The 21981-nt window shown below is 51.9% G+C and overlaps 3 protein-coding genes across 7 annotated transcripts in view; 2 read left to right on the top strand and 1 right to left on the bottom strand.

The window, feature by feature from the left end:
• Nucleotides 1–5010, top strand: part of LOC120821714 (bone morphogenetic protein receptor type-2) — a 20447-nt gene extending 15437 nt beyond the window's left edge. Inside the window, exons 8-13 of the mRNA XM_040180688.2 lie at nucleotides 210–370; nucleotides 478–625; nucleotides 768–904; nucleotides 1212–1384; nucleotides 1500–2827; nucleotides 3132–5010. Of these exons, the coding sequence (XP_040036622.2) occupies nucleotides 210–370; nucleotides 478–625; nucleotides 768–904; nucleotides 1212–1384; nucleotides 1500–2827; nucleotides 3132–3403 (2219 nt within the window). The 3' untranslated portion in view covers nucleotides 3404–5010. The remainder of the gene's footprint in view (nucleotides 1–209; nucleotides 371–477; nucleotides 626–767; nucleotides 905–1211; nucleotides 1385–1499; nucleotides 2828–3131) is intronic.
• Nucleotides 5009–13297, top strand: fam117ba (family with sequence similarity 117 member Ba). Of its 2 annotated transcripts, none has more exons than XM_040182072.2 (8): nucleotides 5009–6308; nucleotides 8016–8244; nucleotides 9158–9241; nucleotides 9388–9498; nucleotides 9854–9997; nucleotides 10133–10340; nucleotides 10437–10557; nucleotides 11027–13297. In XM_040182072.2, exons 2-8 carry the CDS (start codon nucleotides 8224–8226, stop codon nucleotides 11250–11252), a joined length of 915 nt encoding a protein of 304 aa, XP_040038006.1. In that variant the 5' UTR covers nucleotides 5009–6308; nucleotides 8016–8223; the 3' UTR covers nucleotides 11253–13297. The 2 variants fall into 2 exon arrangements, with proteins under 2 accessions (XP_040038006.1, XP_040038090.1); XM_040182156.2 differs by having other exon boundaries at nucleotides 5801–6308; nucleotides 10139–10340.
• Nucleotides 13117–21976, bottom strand: ical1 (islet cell autoantigen 1-like). Of its 4 annotated transcripts, none has more exons than XM_040181566.2 (14): nucleotides 21764–21976; nucleotides 20991–21024; nucleotides 20711–20885; nucleotides 19510–19582; nucleotides 18824–18947; nucleotides 18537–18735; nucleotides 18329–18454; nucleotides 18130–18228; nucleotides 17947–18041; nucleotides 16586–16638; nucleotides 16140–16313; nucleotides 15558–15833; nucleotides 15372–15467; nucleotides 13117–15268 (listed from the first exon to the last, which is right to left on the bottom strand). In XM_040181566.2, exons 2-14 carry the CDS (start codon nucleotides 20999–21001, stop codon nucleotides 15153–15155), a joined length of 1617 nt encoding a protein of 538 aa, XP_040037500.2. In that variant the 5' UTR covers nucleotides 21002–21024; nucleotides 21764–21976; the 3' UTR covers nucleotides 13117–15152. The 4 variants fall into 4 exon arrangements, with proteins under 4 accessions (XP_040037500.2, XP_040037335.2, XP_077958488.1 ...); XM_040181401.2 differs by having other exon boundaries at nucleotides 16140–16361; nucleotides 21764–21898; XM_078102362.1 differs by having other exon boundaries at nucleotides 16565–16638; nucleotides 21764–21898.
• Between the last annotated feature and the right edge of the window lie 5 nt (nucleotides 21977–21981).

A 21981-nucleotide genomic window follows, 5' to 3' on the forward strand; every position in this document is an offset into this window, starting at 1 on the left:
AGTCTGATGACAGAGCGGCTCGCTTCGCCGAACAATGAGTAATGAGTGGAATGGAAAGCTGTGCAAAGGGGATTTGGCGGCTGTTATCGCTCATTTGCAAATGCCACAAAAAAAAAAAGTCCATCTTTGAAGCATCAGCGTTTTTGACGTTTAATGATGGATCTGCTCCGACCCGTTTGTCTCATCCTCATCCTCTCGCTCCCTTCAAGACCTGTACAAGCCGGCGGTGTCCCACAGGGACCTGAACAGCCGCAACGTCCTGGTCAAGGCGGACGGCGCGTGCGTCATCATCGACTTTGGCCTGTCCATGAAGCTGACGGGGAACCGGCCGGCGCGCCACGGCGAGGAGGAGAGCACGGCCATCAGCGAGGTGAGCGTTTGGGCGGCTTTTCCGATCTCTCGTCTCCCTCGCTTCTCAGTCGTGACTCACCCCTCCCCTCTTTTTTTTTTTTCTTTGTGTTCCGCTCGGCCCGCCAGGTGGGGACGATCCGCTACATGGCCCCGGAGGTGCTGGAGGGGGCGGTGAACCTGAGGGACTGCGAGTCGGCGCTGAAGCAGGTGGACATGTACGCCCTGGGCCTGATCTACTGGGAGACCTTCATGAGGTGCACCGACCTCTTCCCTGGTGAGACACACGCGCGTGCGCGCTCGTAGTTTTTACGCGGCAGAAGGCACAAAACCTTTAAATTCACATTTGTGTTATTTGGGGGAAGCAGACGCCGAAATGCAAGTAATAAATATTCCTGCCACGTGGTCTTCATCTCCAGGAGAGTCGGTGCCAGAGTACCAGATGGCATTCCAGGCGGAGGCAGGGAACCACCCAACGTTTGAGGACATGCAGGTCCTGGTTTCTAGGGAGAAGCAGCGGCCCAAATTCCCTGAGGCCTGGAAAGAGAACAGTTTGGTGCGTTGTGTGTGTGTGTGACGTTCTCGCACAAAAGCAAAAAAGCCATACTAAATGCCAATCATTGATCCATATCATCAGATACACATCTCTTGGGTTATAGCAGCTGGGCTGCGAGGCTTTAGTTCATTATGTTTTTGCCTGCATCCCAAAAATCATTTAAAGCGCTCTGGAAACGAACATTCTAAATGTTATCGTTTACTTATGATCAATAGTCATCAATAGTGCTTGATTTACAATACATTCCCATTGCCCACGGGCGTGATCGCGGTCGTGTGGTTGACTGTCTGAACCGTGTCTCCTCCAGGCGGTCCGCTCTCTGAAAGAGACCATGGAGGACTGCTGGGACCAGGACGCCGAGGCCCGTCTCACGGCCCAGTGTGCCGAGGAGCGCCTGGCCGAGCTGCTGCTCATATGGGACCGCTCCAAGTCGGTCAGCCCCACGCTGAACCCCATGTCCACCACGCTGCACAACGAGCGGTAGGCGTGAACCCAGCGCGGCGCCCCCCGAGACGCCACGCCGCTCCTTTTTTTTTTTTTTTTTCTTCGAATGTCGCCTCCTTTTTAACCTTTTTGGCCTCTCTCCCCCCGGCAGGAACCGCATGACGCCGCGGTCGGGCCCGTACGCGGACCAGACGTCCACCTACATCGAGGAGAACGAGGGCGTCGGCAAGAATCCGCAGGCCGACGGCGCCGGCCGCGCTGGCGGTCGCGCCGGAACCGGGGAGAGGAACCGGAACTCCATCAACCAGGAGCGCCAGCAGCAGGCCCACACCCGCCTGCCCAGCCCAGAGGGCAGCAGCACCAGCACCGGCCTCAGGGGAAGCCCCTCGGCCTCCACCACGACCACCACCATCGTCTCCGACTCAGAGGGCCCTGCGGGGACTCCCGCCGTGCCCGTCTGCCTCCACCTGACCCAGGAGGACCTGGAGACTACCAAGCTGGACCCGAAGGAGGTCGACAAGAACCTGAAGGAGAGCTCCGACGAGAACCTGATGGAGCACTCGCAGAAGCAGTTCTGCTCCCCGGACGCGCTGAGCCCCTGCAGCTCCAGCCTCCTCTACCCGCTCATCAAGATGGCGAGCGAGGCCGCAGGCGCTTCTGACGCCGCCGCCGACCCCCTGCCCACCGCCATCTTCCCTCTCCCCAAGCAGCAGAACTTGCCCAAGAGGCCGTCCAGCCTGCCGCTGCGCACCAAGCCCGCCAAGAAAGAGTCGTCCTCGTCGTCCTCGCTGAGGTTCAAGTTTGGCCGCTCGGGGAAGTCCAACCTGCGGAAGGTGGAGGGGACAAAGATGAACATTGCCGCGGCGGCGGCCGCCAACGCGGAGCCGGAGGCTCACGGGGGCGCCGGCACGAACAACGCGGCCGCCCTCCGGAATGCGCACGTCAACGGCCATGGGCGCGCCGGCGTCTCGGCCGTGGTTGCGGGCGGGGCGACGGGTTTCGGAGGGTCCAGCGCGACCGAGAGCGGGTCGGGGGCGCCGCGGCCCGACGACGGCCGCCTGAGCCTCGGCGTCATCACGGCCAGCCCCGACGAGCACGAGCCGCTCCTGAGCCGGGAGCGGCCCGACCCGAGGGAGGCGGGGCCGGGGAGCGCCGCGGCCCTCCGCTCGGCCCGCACCAACACGAACAACAACAACAGCAACACCGGCCGCGGCGGGGGGGGCGGGGAGAGCGGAGGAGAGAGCGACGCGGGAGAGGAGGGGGCGGGGGAGGAGGAGGGGGGAGACGCGGGGAGCAGGGAGGCGGTGGCGGCGGCGGCGGAGAGTTCTGGGACGGGTTCCGGCTTTGCCGCGCCCCCCCAGCGTGAAGCTCCGGCCGCCATGAGAGGGGAGGCGCTGCTCAGGCAGCCCAGAGCCCGCCGGCCGGAGAGACCCAACTCGCTGGACCTGTCCTTCACCACGCAGGACCTGAGCTCACTGGGTGACTCCACACACCTCGCATGACACCCTCTCACCACGCTCATTTTAACCGCTACTTTCTCTCTTTAATTCATACAGAACCACGCATTTAGGTAAAGGTCGGACCCAACTAAAGGGAATATCGGCTGCTTCCGTTTAATTTGACGTTTAAAAAGCTACTATTTCTCCAAATGTGATACTAAATTGCCACAGTGCCTTTTTTAAATAGACCTCAAACGACAAACACACGGGTCCACTTACAGGTATTGAATATGTATTCATTTAAAAAGCTGCAGGGACTGATCAGTGCCCTTGCTGTCTTCCAGGGGAGGGCTTGGTCCAGCCGGACGGCGCCTTCGGGCCGGGCGGCGACAAGATCAAGAAGCGCGTCAAAACGCCGTACTCCCTGAAGAAGTGGCGCCCCACCACGTGGGTCATCTCCACGGACGCCAGGGGGCCGGAGGTCAACAACAACAACAACAACAACGGGTCGTCCCGCGCGCCGGCCCCTCACGGCCAGAGCCGGCCCAAGTCCAGTTCGGCCATCTACCTGCGGGGGGGCGGCTTGGCCGGCGGGCCGGGCGACACGCACGTGTGAAAAGAAACGCAGACACTCTTGACAAAAGACTTGAGGAGGGAAGGCAAGAAAGGAGAAAAAAAAGAATTTAAAAAAAGTAGTAACAATCAGAGAGCGCTTGGTTTGAGTGTGCTGAGCTCCCTGCCTCTCGGATCAGCAACAGGAAGCTCCCGGAGCGAGTCGCCAAACAGTCGGCGGAGCGCGATTGTGTACAGTCCTTTGGTCCGTCTCACTGCTGTGTGTCTTTCTGATGATGGCATTGCTTTAAATGGAATCTAGCTATGCAGCGTTCTCACCCGCTTCCGTTTATCACTTTTTTTATTACTCTCCCCATTGTTTGTTTTTGCTGTTGTTGGTTTTTTTGTTTCGTCCTCATGAGTGTATAGCGACGTTATTGATTTTTCTTTCGTTTCCCATGTGCACTTTGAGCCGACTAAAATCAGTGTTTAGAAAAGCCCCGTCTGTTGCGACCACAACAAGAATTGGTCTCTAAACTAAAGAAAAAAGGCGAAGTCAAACAATCAGCCCTTTGGGCGCTCTCGCTCGCTGCATCAAACGATGTTCGCCAGCGCCCTCGGTAAAAAAGAATTTGGCGGTCTCAGAAGACGGCAACAAACTGCTCAAAATTCCTATTTGTTTTCCTCCATTTTGTATGCAATACCAATTTTATTTTGCCCGCGTATCAATTTTTTAAATAAAATTCTTTTTATTTTTTTAAATGTGCAATAGGATTTAGCTTTTTAGAACACTTTTAATATTTCGGTTCCTTTCGGTTCTCGTTTCAATCCCCGTCGTTACGTTCGATGCGTTATTCTCTGTTGCACTTATGAATTGTCACAATCGTTTTGTAAAACAATCCACTGTACACTCTCAACCCCCCCCCCCCCCCCCCCCCCCCCACCCTCCCACCTCGACTTGAGGGGAGAGAACGGATGACAATCCTTGCTTTCTTCTCTGGACTATTGCTCGGTGGATGGGGGGGTCGGGGGGGGGTTTGGGGCACAAACCTTTACAATCAACCCCCTAAGCTGACTGGAAGAAGAAAAGAAACTCGCTGGCACGATGGGTCCTTCAAATGCTACGATTCACCGGAATCGAACCTACAGAGGGATCTGTTACGGCGGCCCGGCTCCCCATCACCTGACCTCACTGTGTCATGTGACTGAAACACTAAGAAAGCCCGGATTCTGCTCCTCAAAACAAACTGACACTACACTAAAAGAAACCAACCCCGCCTTTCTGACACCCGCTGAATTATTATTTCTGCTTCTCCTCGTGTCATCGACTGATTCCCAAGTCTCGTGTTTTTCCTTAACGTGCAGTAAGAATTGTGGAGGCGCTGCGCCGCGCAGGCGTGCTGAAATGTCATCGTACCCTTTCTGTGTGTTCAGGTCGCTGCTTCAGGGCATATGAAAAGATCTCATTTTATGTTTTTGTAATCTGTAATTTGTATGGGAAAAAAAAACATGTGTACCGCATTGATATTTGCATCATTTTTATGGAATTCTGTTTTTTGCGTTCAATGGACGCGGCCTTCGATACCATTGCTATGCATCTGCTTGGTACGGTTTCTGTAAACATTTTCAAGTCAATATAGAAGAAAAAAGTCAATAAATGTATGAAATAATTGTTAGTGTTATTTGTTACATATCTAATTTGGGGTTTACGGGCTTTTAAAAATCCAGTATGTCCTTTTTTCATAAAGGTTGTTCCTATTATAGGTTTTCCTAAAATATTAACCACGCAACTTAAACCGCTTCACATGTATGAATTTCTATTTCTGGTGCCTTTTTAATGTTTTTTTTTTTGCACAACATTCACGAGACGAGGGCAGCGGCCGGATGACGTACCGCGCGATTCTAAACGTAACTAACTACGTCCGTAACATTTTAAATATGGAGCCCGCTGCACGCCTGGTTCACCTCCGTCTGCTCCGCGCGCCCCAGCAACTGCAGCATCAGCACGAGCGGCGCAGCGCTCCGCTCGCTACGTCACAGCGCCGCCTCGGCAGCGTCAAGGCGGCGCGGGTTAGCCGGCACAGCACCGGAAGTTAAGCGACTGCCGTTCAGACAATAATATAATGTTAATCGATTTTTACGCTTATTTTGGAAATACACGCTTTTCACACTCGTGGGGAGCTTTAGTTTACATGGCAAACACTGCAGTGTGCGCGTACGCGTGTAACGCTTTTCTTTGACGAGTTTAGGATTAAATAAGGTGACTTAAAATAAGATGCTTTTGGTCTTATTGACCCTCGTTGTCCTCCCTTTTGAATTTCTTTGTTCCTCTGATTTGTCGTAATTGGATTAAATACATCAATTATATATTAACTGTATATTAACGCTACTGTCAAGTGGCATTAAATTAGTGATTTGATATCCGACTTCTATTTTGAAATCGACGACCGGAAGTGGGAGCGTTGTTTTCCGTCGCGCTTCACACTGGTACCCGTCGGTCAACCGAGGCTAGCGCAGCATCACCGCCGTCCTCCTGCTGTCCCCTCTTCTGTCTTTTCTCTCCCTCTGGTCATCGATTCCCGTCGCTTCCGGGACACCAGCGCACCTTCCCCTTCTTTTCTTTCTCACCCGGTTTCCTTCCTCGACCAGGGAGCGTTTTTCGGTGGCCGCTCCAGCCGTCTTGCCGCATCAGCCGGGCGAGAAAAACATCCACGACGAGGAGGAGGCGGAGGCGGAGGAGGAGGAGGAGGAGGCGGCAGGGTGCGAGCACAGCGACGCCCATTTTGACACCTCCCGTAGCACCGCCGTCTCCGCGGAAGACGCTCGGGCATCTCTTTCTATGTCCGCTCGTTTGCGTCCAAGGGGCCGTTTGCTCGCCTGTAGCCGGAGCCGTCGGTTCCCACCGCGTCTTTGACGTCCTCGTGGCGGGCGGATATCAACACGGAGCCGGGGAGCTCCGCGCGCTGCAGGTGAGGTCGTCTTTTCTCTTCACAAACACGTTGTATTGATGTCGACGTGGTGCTGCTGCGGGTTTCTGGAGTGTAGGTCTGTAGAGCCTGGAGATGTTTTGATGATGGGGATTATATTATTTAGGGGGGGCAGTAAACAAAAGCTTCCTTCATGTGCGTGGGATTGCATGGAGATTTGATATCTTTCATGAGTTTAATGGTATAAAACATTTGATTAAACCTTAGTTTTGATTATAACTCCCAGCAATTTGCTAGATAACTGTATATTTTATTTTGTGTATTTGTTTTAGTACTTCCTGTCCCGTTACATTCAGAAGGCATGTTGTGCAAAGGCAGTTGTGTAATCCAGAGTTGTATTGATTCACAGATTAGTTAATCAACAGCCAATCAAACCATTTGTTAAGCAAAGGAAACTCCAAAATTATCCTCCGCTTTTGACCTGTTGTATTACATATTTGCTGGTTTTCTCACTGATGCGTTGTAAATAGTATGGAAGTGAATTGATTGTTGTGTTTTGGTTTTGTTGGTGCAACCAAATCATCAATTTGAAGGGCAATCCAGCTGGACTCTTCTGTGACACGTACATCCTGTGCTCATCAGTACTTTGTGTGCAAGTTGGCTTGTCCCACTTTTGCTCCTGGCAGATCAATAAAGTCTGTCCGTTGTTATGAGCCTATCTGGTTTAAAGGGACGTCCACAAACTAAAATACTACTAAGTAACACAGTGCTGCTGCTGCTTCCCCTCAGTACATTGCAGTCAAAATAACGACTGCCAGAGTATTTTGTTACTAGACATCTGATCTGCAAACCCCTGTTTACGCACACACACACACTCACAAAAGCGCGGTTGAGTGTTAATGAAGATCAGTCGGCTCCGTTCCCTAGCAACAGTGATGTGTGCTGGTCAAGGCCCCCCTGCCAAATTTAGCTCCGGGAGCAGCTTGTCGATGCTGCTGTGTGTTTGTAGCCCTGCTACAAAATATGTGAATGCATTCGCAATGCCGCTAGGCGTTTAGTACTGAATTATAATGGATTCTGATGCATGTGTGTGTTGCTTTATTAATGCTGCATTGTTGGTCAAACTGTTGATCACAGGCATTATTAATATTCAGTGGCATTTTTTTTAGTTTTCATATCCTATACCGAAAAAAAAGGCTTATTCTCAATCAAATTGCTGTCGGATGAAGTAAAAGGACGCCGTGTGTCGCTCAGAAAGAACGAATGGCGATCGTGTCGTCTCAGTGTGACCTGTAGCTGACGTGGCTCCTTTAAGCTCAACATCAGTAGATGCCGGCCGACACCCCTGCATGCACCCGTGGGTGTGAGAGGACCCGGACCCCGGCGCACAAACACGTCTCTGCAGCTCTGAATCCGGGTCAGTCGGGCAGAAGCCAGCACCTGCCCCCATCACTGCCCCCCCCCCCCCATGCTTTAAGCTGTTTTAATGGCATTAAACGGGGGGGCTGTGTGAGGGGGGGGGGGTGCCCAGCACGGGACGGATTAACATCAAACTAGCAACGCACACACTCATAGACACACACAACCCTAGACAGACAGAGGAAGACGGGCTCGAGCTAATCCCCGTAGGCCAGCTGTGTGTGATTTGTTGACGTGTTCTCCGTGTGTCCTCAAATAACTTGTTTACATCCACGCGGCTGATCTGACTCCCCCTCTCCCCTTTTCCCTCTCCCTCTCTCTCTCTCTCAGACGCCTTAAGGTCCCACGTCTTCCTGCGGTTGTTCTCCGGCGTCCCTCGCCTCCCCGTCTGAGGCGCCCACAACCCGAACTCGCTCCTCATTCTCTTTCGGTCTCCCGCCATCGTGTCCAGCTGTGGCCCTCGCAGGGCGCGCTCGCTGGCTCTCACCTGACAGGTCCCTGGCCTCAGGACGACAGCCAGCACCTGCAATCTCCCTTCATGAGGGACAAAGCGACGCAGGTGTGTGTGTGTTTGTGTGTGTGTGTGTGTGTGTGTGTGTGGCTAAATTCAAACAAATAACATATTAATGATGAAAGTTTTCAAACAAATTGTCATTAAAATATGAATAAGATTAGCAGCCTGCTGTGAAGGGGCTCCACAGATTTAATGTTTACCATGTGTGTCTTGGTCTGTTAGCATGCTAGCATGAAGGACACTGATCCGTCCCCGAAGATGCACGCTGGTGTGCACTAAATGTTACATCAGCATGCTGATGATAAAGTTCAGGGTGTTTGTCTTAGTTTGGCAAGTTAGCATTCTGACATTTAACCCACGCGGGTTGTTTGCAACTAAACGCCATCATTAGCAACAAGATGCTAACATGTTCATAGCAGCAATGCTAACACGCTGATGTTTAGCAGGTATCATGTTTTTAGTTTAGTATGTTAGCAGTCTAACTTTTGCTAAATATGAAAACAAAGAGATCTTCCCCTGATGGTGGCGCTTAGTGAAAAGTCAAAGGACTTTTCTTCTGGAGTCTGGTGGCGTCTACAAATTTCCACAGCGATCGCCGAGAAGACGGACCGTTGCCGCCAACCCGTGGCGAAGCCGAGAGGGACGCTTGCACGACGCGCGACCAATGCTTAGCGGGTAGGAGGCGTTGCAGACCGTTGCATCATGGCGCCGCGCTGCCTCACAGACAGCCAGGCCAAACAGTGCCACGTTTAATGACACAAAGGCGTAAAGACGTTGTGCGTTCGAGCCTCCTTCGATGCTGCAATCCAAACGATGCATCAATGAGGGGGGGGGTTGAACCAAGTTTTGGTTGGTTACTTTTATTTTGAGCTGATTCGTGCTTTTATGTTTGATATTTACCTCTAACCATCCTGTGTGTGCGTGTGTGTGTGTGTGTGCGTGCATGTGTGTGTGTTAGACCCCCAGGGCCTGGGCAGATGAGAGGAGGAGGGGCTCTCACAAGCGGTCGGCCTCCTGTGGGAGCACCGACCAGCTGAAGGAGGTCAGTCTCTTTGCTGGATGCAGCCCGAATACACCAGTATGCACTCAAATAGACTCCTTTTTGTGCGTCCGTTCCAACCCTACACCAAGACCCAACACACGTCCCCTCACGTCTACGCGTCTTGTGTCCAACCTTTCGCTTTCCAGATTGCCAAGTTGCGTCAGCAGCTCCAGCGCAGCAAACGCAGCAGCCGCCATCGGAGGGAGAAGGACCGCAAGTCCCCTTTCAATGGCAGCCACACCATCATCCAGTCGCAGGTGATCAGCAGAGACTCCCCAGAGTTTTCTGGACGTCCCACTTTTTCCCCTCCTGTCCCCGTTTTGGCTCCGCCAGCGCGTCTCCTGGTCATTTCAAAATGTGACGTTTTTTTTAAATGTTTTAGTTAAATGGCCTCTGCTTCAATAAAAGACACACACACACACACTTCTGTCGGTGACGGCGGTCGTGTGCTCCCCGTGGAGTCGGCGACCGGCTAGCGGGAGCTTTTTAAAAGACGCCGCCGCCCCCCCCCTTCACACTTGCAAGACTTAGACTTTTACTTCAGAACAACCTTAAACCAGTGCAGGGCCCACATCAACTGTTCGGGGTCTTGTGTGTGTGTGTGTTTTGCAGTCCCCGATGCCAAAGACCATCCTGGTCCCAATCCCCATCTCCAAGTCGTCGGCCCCTCGCTTCCGCAACAGCGTGGAGGGCCTCAACCAGGAGATCGAACGCATCATCATCCGCGACACGCCCGAGAAGGATGAGACCATCGTGGTGAGTTCACAGAGATTTTTGAGGGCTTTTTAAAGTGTGCCGTGCAGGGTTTAAGCCCCCCAGTGCTACGATGTTATTATGACCTCATTTGTGTGTGTGTGTGTGTGTGTGTGTGTGTGTGTGCGTTTGCGGCAGCCACAGGACGTCCCAGATGGGCACCGTGCGCCCCCGCCAGTCCCCTCGCGTCGAAGCAGCAGCACGCGCAGCATCGACACCCAGACCCCGTCCGGGTGCGGACTGAGTGGTAACCATAGCAACTGCAGTAGCCGCCCCGACTCCATCTCACCCTCCTACCTCACTGTCCTCAATGACACGGTTGGAGGCAGCCCCTATGAGGACAAAGGTGACTAACACACACACACACGCGTGCCCTGCCAAAGTCTCTTCAAGCCTGATCTGTTGCTTCCCGCGACCTTTGACCTCCCCCCCTTGTCCTCAGAGCTGGGCCCCTGCTCCCCGCTGCCCAAGTACGCCGCCTCTCCCAGACCCAACAACAGCTACATGTTCAAGAGGGAACCTCCAGAGGGCTGCGAGAAGGTCAGAGTGTCCGAGGAGACCATGTGAGTAGACGATCTGGACCCAACGTGTGTTAGGCGAAGTGTTTTCTGTGCTACAATTCATATTTTATAACAGTGGATTCAAATGTTTATATTGAAAAGTGCTGATCAACTGGTCCGCAACGTTCAGAAGCCACTTGCTAACACGTTAGCCAGGTTTCGAGCGTTTTGGCACCTATTTCTGCAAAATGAAACCTTTAACTCCACCGTTTGGTAGAGCGCATTTTGAGTCACTTTATCTTATTGAAAAGGTTATTTACCTCCACTTAACCCGATCTTCTTAAAGTTAAATGGCTACGGAAAACAAGTATTCTATATATTTAATTAAGGCACCAACCATCCTGCTGCAGAAAATACTCGCTCGAGCACCAAATATTGATTACTTACACTGAAAATAGTCCCAGACAAACATTATTTGTAAAAGTAATAACCACTCGTGTTGCTGAATGTGTCCCTGCATGTGTGCTTCCAGGCCCAAAGCCCTGCAGGACCTCCCGCCCTTCCTGTGTCCCGACCGCAACAAGGTCAACTTCATCCCCAACAGCGGCTCCGCCTTCTGCCTCGTCAGCATCCTCAAGCCATTGCTGCCCGCCCCGGACCTGAGCTTCCGCTCCGCAGTGGGCCTCCGGAGTCTGTCCCCGTCCCTCGTGCCTCTGTCCACCCAGCCCTGCCTCCTGGAGGAGCCCGAGAGCTTCTGAGGGTCCCGCGAGGGCTTTGACATAAAAAAAAATAAAAAAAAAATGTAAGAAAGGGAAAGCCCGCCGCCTCTATGGAATCCGAACAAACATTCACTCCGAAACGCCCCTTCTGCTTCATTTGGAAAAAAAAAAAAATTTCAAAAAGAAAAAAAAAATGCTTTCAGCATGCCAGCTAAGCTCCTCCCCAGACGACCACGACCCCAGAGTCTGGCGGGGCAACGCTCGGGCGCCAGCGGCCAACGTCTCATCGCTTTCCTTTTCCTTCAGTGCTGGTTACGTTCCTGTTTTCTTGGGGGTGGCGGGGGAAGGAAAAAGGGCGGGAAAAAAAAGGACCGACTGTTTCATCGTATTATACCATGGCGCCTTTCCACGGACATATCTCTTTTTCTATCTGTAGTTACTTCTCTTGATATATAAAAAATATGCCTTCCATTATTTAAAGAAAAAAAAAAGAAAAAAAGGGGGCCGCCGGTTCCCGTGACGACCAAGAGTTTGGAGGCTAATTCAATGGTGCTGCCAGAAATACAACGTAGCAAAACTTGAAACGGTCGCGGATATTGAGAGAAGTTTAAAAAATAAGTTGAAAAAATGTGCCTGGTACTTCAGACCGCTCTGTTTCGCCGAGCCGCCGTAGCGCCCCGATCGTGTGTGTTTCTCTAGCATGACGCACACCATGTCGCCAAGACAACGGCCATTGGGATTATCGGGCGGGGGCGAGGAAGGGAAGCGGTTCGCAGAACAATCCGTACCAAGACCACCTGTGACCTGAAGCCAGACGTCCGTCCGGTGCTGGAACAAGCCGGTGCCTCCGACGTGCTAACCGGTAGCAGCGAGCCTTTTTACCTTATTTATCCCCAAACTTCTCCTCGCGTTTCCGTAATGCTGATTTTAATTTTTTCTACCGTGTAGCTCTGAAAGTGTCGTGTATAGTGATAGACCCTCTCTTGGCCCCCCGAGCACGCAGAGGTCCCAAATACACCGACGGCCACGTGGGAACACGCGTCTCGACCCCAAAGACCTGGCAAATGTGTTTGAAATCAAATGATTTCTCATAATCCTGAAGCTGCAGTTGTCAATATCCAACCTGAAGAATTAGTCAAAGTCTTGTGTGCAACGTCCCACACAGAACCATCACTGGACCTTTTCTTTTCTTTCTGCCGTCCCAGTGAACCCCCTCCATCATGTACCGCAAAGGATGGAAACGCACATTCATTCATTTTACTTCGCAGGTCCTCGTTGCAGTTTGAGAAAAGAACATGAACTGAAAAGGACACGCGTACCTGCTCAGAGTCACGTGACTCCCGGCGTGGTCTCCGGGTTCTCCGGCCCCCCTCCCTCCTGTAAATGTCATTGCTACTCGACTGTGCCTGCTCCTGTGGGATAGGAATGTACTGGATCTGTAAATAAGGAGGCGCACCGCATTTGTATTATCGACGGACAAAGATATGTATCTGAATCGAGTCAACGGTTGTTCCATATTCTCCCCTCCACTGCTTTTCTTTCTCCGCTGAGTTCTGTGAATTACACGTCTCATTATTGTGAATAATGTATTTATTTATCAGAAGTGTGATTTTGGTCTCCACAGAGGATTTTAACCAAGAGTAGATTACATCATCCATCTCAGGTTGTAGTGAATAGAATTAAACACTCACACACACAAAAAAAAAGATGTATTAGCTTCTCAGCGCGCACTAGCGACGTCTACGTGTCTGTAGCGCAGCAGGAAGTAGGGGGGCGGGACGTCGTGTGTCTGTCAGAGTCCACACGCTGATGGAAATATCACTCACAAGCGCTGCGGACAGATTTCTTTTCTGTTTCAAGTTGTTTGTTTACAACAATACACAAAAAAGTTTGAAAGAACAAATTTATACAAGTGGAAATGCAGATTTATTTCAACTTTCACAAAGTGGGTAAACAGCATTTTTGGAACAAGGCTCAACAATGATTCCTTGTTTGCTTGTCCAGTTTATTGGAAACACAACTGCCAAGTTTTCATCTGTTAAACCGCTTGAGTGAAATAAAAAGGCATAGTTGAATTAAATAAAGCATTTGTGATTGACTCGATAAATACATTCTTTTTTGTAGCTGTTGAAGTGTGTATTCAAGAGTAGAGCAGTTCAGTACAGTAGTTTTCCCTCATGTGACATTAAAAACAAAAAGCACATTTGTGTGGTAGGGGTCTATTTCCCCGCCAAAAAAGCAGATATTAATATGCAGCATGTATAAAAAAGTTTATTCAGAGTTGCTGTTTATATTTTCTTTCCGATGATGCACCTCGAGCACCTTTACCCCCCTTGAGTGACATTTCCACAGGCAGACCACTACACAAGGTGCTCACATCTCAACAGACCTGGTTTCACACAATCATCTGATCGTAGTAACCAGACAAGTCTTCACTTTGGAGACATTCATAAAGTGTAGCAAATCCATTCCATGACGCGGTAACAGCTCTCCAGTGTTGATTCTTCCCCCAATGGAACAGATTTCAAAAAGTCCATCTGTTAATTCCAACCAATAGATAACTCAGTTAAAAAACAAGGAGTGGTTTACCAGTTTAGTGTTACTTTGTCAGAAAAAACAAATAGTTTGATGCAGCTTAGATGCAGTTGTTTGCAGATTTCTAGGACTTGTTTAACCCACCCGACCCAAAACGATCCTGTGTCCTACTTTAAAACTTCCTTAGGGAGGAAACTACAAAATAAATATTTTAACCTGCACACATTTTCTCAGCTTTAGTACTCGACTTCATTCAGAATGCAGGATGTGAGTGCGTTTCCCAGTGATCTGACTCCAGGTCAGGCCTTTGGACCCCCCCTCGCCCCCCCAAAGGGAGATCAATAGAGCGTCACAGTATTCAGCAAAGAGGCGGAGTGTTCACGTCAATCATTACAGTGGGCCCAGCTGAGCAACGGTTACCGCGGTGATCGACTCCATGGTAACGTTAAACAGTTTAAAAAAGGGTGCGCATTATGACAGCAGAAGAAAAGACTTAGTTTGGATGTTTTTGTAGGAGGTACTTCTACAGGGTTCCCTTGTTGTGGACGGTGCAGCAGCTAAATGTGGTCTAAATGATTAAGTTCACGTGCACGCTACAGTTAAAATATTTTCTGACGTGAAGTTGAAGCAGGCGTTCAGAGCCTCCACACTCCGTTGAGGAACCGTTTGTTTTGTCACACAAGAACCAAATTAACAAACTTATAGAAGCAGAAGTTGACCAGAATCTATAGCGTATGCTAACATAGAGTTAGCACCCTTAGAATTAGCTTTGAAGAGAGAAAGGAAAAGTAGCGGTAATATATACTCTGAATTTAGCGCACACTTAAGCGGATGTCCTCAACCATAAATAATACACAGACTGTATACAAGTACCTCATACAAACAACATTCAATACTTGCTGCAACCTGCCATTCATACAATATATCATTCATGCATAGATCATCTGCTACCATGTTGAAGTAAATAGACTTTACGTCTTCAGTCCACTCAGATATGTGCACACGGCAAACAGACACACAACCCGAACAACGCACACGGCAAACAGACACACACCCCGAGCAACACAAAAACAAAAAAAAAGCAAAAACGCGCTAAATTAACTTGGACCCCGGAGCGTTTGCTGTGATTACTGAAAGGAAACAAGAGTCGGGTTCAGTCACTGACCCACTGACCCCACAGCACGCCGCTCTCCAGTGTACAGCAACACAACGCATTCCAGTGTAACACGCGTGTGTAGGTACACACGTCTCCTGGTAACGTGTGTGTGTGTGTGTGCGCATCACTGTCTCTGTGTGTGTTCTTTGACTCGGTTTCTGACATCCAGAACCTGTGTAAGAAATCACACGCACACGCACACACACACACACACACACACGCAAACACAAATACATTCACGCCCTCCTCTAGGCGTTGAGGAGCTCGTCCGGGGAGCGTCCGATGGCGTCGGGGTTGGAGAGGGGGTCCAGGTCCGCGAACAGGTTGAACCAGGCAGACATGTCCTTGGATCCCGCCGGAGCCGCTGGCATCAGAGGAAAGTTTAAGTTCATACGGCTGCGTAATATTCCGGGATTAATGTAAACATTGTTTAGACACAAAGCAAACACGACTGAGGGAGAACGAACCATTGGCTGCCACACTTGCGACCGGCTGAGCCAATTGGCTCTGCCCGGGAGGAGGCTGAAGGGGCGGAGCCTGGAACATGGGCGGGGTTGACCAGCCTGGGGGCGAGAGAGAGAGAGAGAGAGAGAGAGTGTGAGGGCAGGTGAGCGAGGGTGCCGCGGAAAGCTTGTTCCCCCCCCGGGGCTCACCTGTGGCGCTCAGACTGTGATCCAGCAGCTGGGAGGGCAGGAAGCCGGTGGGGCTGGGGGGGTTTGAGGGCAGACAGGCAGCCACCGTCTCGCCTCCGCCCGCCACCCCCTCGCTCGGTGGCGGGACGCTGGGGGGATCGAACAGCCCGAAGGCGTCCTGCCACTCTCTGCTGAACTCGTCGCCGCCCCCCGGGCCGGCGCTGAGGAGGTCCCCGAGGAAGGCCATGTCACCCCGCTCACCCTCCTCCGGTCCCGCACCTGAAAGCAGATCCCCACCTTGAGGGGGGGGGGGGGGGCTCCATTAGACCAGCTGATAATACGTCACAGTGGACAATGCACAGGCCCTTAACACCTCCGTCTGCCTCTCGTCGGGGGGTCTGGAGGGGTGGGGGCGCCTTTGGGTCAAACAAGCCCCTTTTTTACACTGCAAAAAGACCCGTGACTGTTTTTCAAAGTGACAAGTGAAGGAAACAAAGCCTCTTGCTTTCAGAACGTCAGAGCTAATAAGAACTACGAATCCCAGGAGAGGTGGAATTGTGCCACAACCAATCAGAGCGAGCCGGAATGAGCGTGCCGGTTTACCGGAGGCGGGCAGTTGCGGCGAGCCGGACTGGAGGCCCCCAAAGCCCCACAGCTCCTGTGAGTCTCCGCCCTGAGGAGGGGGGGGCGGGTCACTGGCCATGAGCATCCGGTCGTCGTCCGGCGGTCCCGCGAGGTCACCGCGGTCCACAGCCGGTGCGCCGGCGTTACGGAGCGCTGAGGTCAAAAGGGTCGTAAAGGCCGCACTGTTTACACCGGCGGGGGCTGGAGAGAAGGCCGGACCATGAACGCCTCCAGCCCAAAAGGGTCGTTTCACACTGGATGACTTTTGTACTTTCGTTTATTCACGTTGCACACAAACGGCAAAGTAAAGTAAATTCATTTGAACTGAATTTATTATTCATGATTTCAGCCAAATACGATGTGATCGAACCGGTTGTCTGTGTAGTTCCTTTCTGTCCACTCACACTGCAGGGGGCAGCACGTACCTGCGCCAGAGGCACTTCCTGGTGGCTTGTTGTCGTCATCCAAGGACACCAGACTGAGGAAGGAGGAAAGAGGCGGGACGGAGGACGGAGAAAGAAAAAGAAAAAAAAAAAAGACATGAGAACGTGGCTCAGCTATTTTTAGCCGTGCAGGAGCTTCCATTCGATTTGGAGCTGCAGTCTCACTGCAGGTTCACAGAACCAGAGCCGCTCACTATACGAACAGAGACAGAAATAAAGTAGAAGCCGCCACGCTTACTGAGTGGAGATGGACGTGACATTGTGTTTGATGAAGATGTAACTGATATGGGGTCGTCGTGGCGCAGGGGTTAGAGAAGGTGCTGGGAAGCACAAGGTTGTTGGTTCGATTCCAGGCTGCCCCATGTTCCATGTCGAAATGTCCCTGAGCAAGACACCTAACCCCTAATTGCTCCCCGGCAAAAATGGTGTGTGTGTGTGTGTGTGTGTGTGTGTGTGTGTGTGTGTGTGTGTGTGTGTGTGTGTGTGTGTGTGTGTGTGTGTGTGTGTGTGTGTGTGTGTGTGTGTGTGTGTGTGTGTGTGTGCGCGCGCGCGCGTGTGTCTATCTCTGTGGAGCATGTCTGTCTGTGTGTGGTGTGTGTGTAGCGTGTGTGTGTGTAGCGTCTGTCTCTGGAGCGTGTGTGTCTGTCTCTGGAGCGTGTGTGTGTAGCTGTGTGTGTGTGTGTGTGTAGCGTCTGTCTATCTCTGTGGAGCATGTCTGTCTGTGTGTGGTGTGTGTGTAGCGTCTGTCTGTGTAGCATCTGTCTCTGGGGCGTGTGTGTCTGTGTGTAGCGTCTGTCTCTGGAGTGTGTGTGTGTGGCTCTGTGCGTGTCTGTCTATCTCTGTGGAGCGTGTCTGTGTGTCTGTGTGTGTAGCGTCTGTCTGTGTAGCGTGTGTGTGTCTGTGTAGCGTCTGTCTCTGGAGCGTGTGTGTGTGGCTCTGTGCGTGTCTGTCTATCTCTGTGGAGCATGTCTGTGTGGTGTGTGTGTAGCGTGTATCTGTCTGTGTAGCGTGTGTGTCTGTCTGTGTGTAGCATCTGTCTCTGGAGCGTGTGTCTGTGTGTGTAGCGTGTGTCTCTGGAGCGTGTGTGTGTGGCTCTGTCTATCTCTGTGGAGCATGTATGTGTAGCGTCTGTCTCTGGAGCGTGTGTGTCTGTGTAGCGTCTGTGTGTAGCGCCTGTCTCTGTGTGTGTAGCTCTGGAGCGTGTCTGTGTAGCGTGTCTGTCTGTGTGCGTGTGTCTGTCTCTGTGTATGTGGAGCGTGTGTGTGTGTGTGCGTCTGTCTCTGGAGCATGTGTGTCTAGCGTGTGTCTGTCTCTGGAGCATGTGTGTGGAGCGTGTGTGTCACCTGTCTGTGTGGCTCTGAAGCACCTCCTCCTTCGTTGTCTTCTTCTCCACTCGTTGCTGCGCCTCCGTCAGTTCCTCCAGCGGGTCCCGCAGGTCCTGTGCGAGGAGGTAAAGGATAAACATGACGTAAAGACACTTCAGCCGCCGCCCCACCCCTCCCACCCCCGGGGAGAAACCAAAGTACCTTAAGTGTGGTGAACTGGTACGGGACGTGACCTTGGAAGGCCTCTCGGATGCCCGACATGGCGCGGGCCGTCTTCTCCCAGAAGTGCAGCAGAGTGGTCTGCGGATAAAGACGGTGTTGTTGAGTAAAGGAGCAACCGCCCTATCAAATGGCAGCTAAGCCAGACGTGGACGGGTGGAGATGCTGCACCGCCGCCCACCTGGTAGGTGCAGAGGGAGTGGGAGAGCATGTTGCAGCGGCTCGCTCCCAGCATGTCCACCTTCTGACACACGTCGTTTTTCAGCTTCTCAAACTGGCCCTTGGTCCCGCGGACCTGCGACTGGACCTGGGGACGGACAAGACGCGAGGATGAGGAGGAAAAATGCTGGGAGCATCTGGCAAAAAGACAAAAACAGGCGTCCACCCACCTTGCGGAACTTCTCCAGCTGCTTGTAGGTGTCCGGGTCCAGCTCCTGGGAGACGTCCTTCATCCAGAGCAGCGCCCCCCGGTACTCGGTGCGCGCTTTCTCCATGCGGCCCACGGTGAGCAGCGTGTCGGCGATGGCGCGCCGCCGGAACGTCTCCACTTCCTGGTGCAGGCGGTGCAGAGGCGGGCGGAGCGCCATCCTGAAGGAGAGGGGAAGAAGGAATCATTTCTGGGAATCCGGCACCGTATCTCGGTTTCCGGCGGCCTCGTGGCGTCGTCGCCGCTGACCTCTGCTTGGCGGAGGCGCACAGGGCCGCGCTGGTGGCGTCCATCATGTTGCCCGCCTTCGTGCGGTCGCGTTCGGCCTGGAAGCGCAGGAACAGGCCAAACTCGTTCTCCTCCTGAGACAGGCCTGTGGAAGAGAAGTCCTCAGAGGGCTTACAGGGGGAAAACTACACCACGGTTATATATCGGGATCCGGAGGCTTCCATCAAATCCGGTTTGTTTATCAAAGCAAAGACAAAGCAAAGACCTCAACCACAGGAAGTAACCGTTTTAGAACAGTGAGCAAGTGATGAGTTTCTATATTTGACTTCCTCATACCATAACAGTGTCGGTGAGATACTCCTGTCTTTGTTTGAATATCACTAAGCGAGGTGGAAGACAAAAAATCTTTTTTTAAAGGGGGACAGTGTGTCCAACCTGCGTCTTCACTGAGTACACCACAGTGAAACGGGATATTAGAAAGGTGTGCGGATTTAAAATGAAATTCTTTGCATTTTATTGGACCACTAAATATCCTGGTATGAGCTTCTTTTTTTAAAAATATATTGTATGTATTTTTTAGTTAAATAGGTGCCCAGTATTACCTGCATGTGAATCCCAAACTGCAAACTACTACACACGGTACTTTAGTTGAATGTTTTGATCTATCTGACACCACTTGTATGACAGTGAAGAGACGTGTCACTCACGTGTGATCCTGTGCTGGTACTTCTCGATCACCTTCAACAGCTCCGTGCACGTCAACTGAACCGAGCGGAAGAACTGCAGACACAAAAACGCAGAGTTAAGAAAACGCCACGAGATGAGGGGTTGTCATAGCGACGCAGTGGCAACCATTAAGCGAGTCGGTGCCGTGACGTGGCGGCTGATTCCATTTAGCTGCTCCACCTACTGGGTTCTGGTCTCGGCCGTGGCTTAAAAAGGGACACCGGACTAGAAACCAGATGTTCAGTAAGCAGCTGTTTTACCTACTGTGACCGGTCTAAACGTCTGCTGGGAAAACTGGCGGATTAAATGGCAGCGGAGCCAGATGTGTGATGGTGTTATTATGGATTTTGTTCTAATCAGTTGCATAGATTCAAACAAATAAAGTAGAGCGCACTGCAGGCTGTGACTTGTGGAGTTACTGATTAACTCCAGAATAAACAGTGAGGTCTGTGGCCGTGCGTGCGGCCGGCTCCTTCCTCACGGTGCGCCTGAGCGCTTATTCCCGGCCTGAGCAGACACATTCGTCAGGATGGTGTTTAATCTAATGTCTGAGTCACAGCTGTACGGCAGAGGGGAAAACAAGAGGCCCGAGGACATCGACAGACATTTCTGGTCGAGGTTCTGTCTTTTTTTTTCCCCCCCGTGAGCGATTCAGGAGAGATACGGGTCGCTTTCAACCAAAGACACTGCAAATGGTGCCGACGGGTTGAAAAATGGTACAGAAATGTGTAGCGTATTTAGACAGAATTGGATCTGCAGGTCACAAGTCAAAAGAGATTCAGAAAAATGGAACCTGCTCGGAGGGAATTTAATTTAGAAAAAAAAGAAAAGAAAATCAAGTTGGCTGTTAGAATATGAGTGAAGATGAAATTCTAAAGAGGATTTGGAGGGAAGCAAAAGGGGGTCGACTAAAAAGAAACTGCTCTCGATCTACTGTGTAAATGTCCAAAGTGGGTCTCCTGACACCGCTCAGACTTTGTCTCTGTCTCACTAGGGAAGGACAACGAGAGCAGGAAGACAGACAAAGTCTGGTCTTGCATTCAGAGCGAACAAAAGCCCTGCAGTCCCCCCGGATGAAACCCGACCGCCTCACGGGACCACGCGGGCTGTCGCGGCCAGATGCCGACCCCAAAACTGTCCGCTCTAGTTTACTGCGTGCGCCCGGGATCCGTCATGTTTTACCTCGAGCTTGGAGTCCAGTTCGGCGTCGGATGCCACCACGTACTCGTCCTCCTTCTTGCCCGTGGCTTTGATGAGGACCTGCTTGGTCTTCCAGAACTTCTTCTGCATGCGGGCCATGACCGAGCTGTCCTCGCCGATCAGGGCCCGGCCGCCGCTCAGCATGTCCCCTGCAAACCTGGAGCCCAGACCGTCGTCCCCCAGTCAGCCAGCTGTGCTCGTCACAACAGAACGATGTGAATGGTCTTTACTAAAGTGAACCCGGATGGAACGTGACACGTACCCGTCCATCATTGGCGATCAGCCTTTCTGTGGTTCTGAAAAGAAATACAGAGGGTGATGTTCATACAAGGACAGCATCAGCAGATTTGAATGTTGTTTAAAAACATTTTTTATTAAAGAATCCAAGAGAGTTTGATTTTGTTTCCTTGCTGGGGATCTTCTCGCAGAAAGACAAATCCTGGTTCCAGACTGCAGATGTTGTTAGATAGCATCTTAGCACGAGCAGCAGTCTAATGGAGACGCACGGAACGATTAACGAGATAACCGACTGTTTAACGCCGCTGGGCAGCGGACAGCTGTTCCCTCCGGGCTGAATTACAAGCTGTTATCGTGGCGGGTGATCTGTGGCTGGAGGAAAACTCATCGGTGCTAAGAGCTAAAGCTAATCTAATCTAATCTAATACGGACCGCAGAGCGGAGAGATCGGACACCTGCGACTGGAAGCGAGTCCGGACCATCGGGAGCCTGCGCGCGCTGCGGAGCAGGTGTTCGGTTACAGCAAAGGAAAAAAGAAACACAAAAAAAACAATGACATTCTGAAATTCGCCCATGCGGTAGAAAGCTAACTTGAGGTGGATTAAAAGTAGAAGTAAACGTAAACGTGGCGGGGGGTTAAAAATGAAACGTCAGTGGAGGAGCTCTCATGCTAGCAGCGGGCTAGCTTGTAGCGAGCGACGGAGCGGCAACGTTTAACCCAACGACGCGGCGAACGAACCAGTCCGCTGTCCCGCCTGCGCTCGGCTGGCTGGCTGGCGTCGGAGGGGACGGCGTTACCTCGCTTTCGGTCCCGTCCGGCGGTTCGAGCATCCGTGCGGCGCCGCTCTGCTAGCCGACTCCGCCGATAGCCGTTATAATGTGAGTCAGAGAAACAGGATATGCAAAGTTCCGTTGGCGCCGCTCGGACACCAGGGGTCGCTGCTGCGCGGCTCGCACCGAAGATCGTCTATTTAGAAGTCCGGGAGTGATAATCGGCTGAGAAAATTGACAGACAG

Source organism: Gasterosteus aculeatus, chromosome 1 (assembly GCF_964276395.1).
Source record: "Gasterosteus aculeatus chromosome 1, fGasAcu3.hap1.1, whole genome shotgun sequence".
Taxonomy (NCBI): domain Eukaryota; kingdom Metazoa; phylum Chordata; class Actinopteri; order Perciformes; family Gasterosteidae; genus Gasterosteus; species Gasterosteus aculeatus.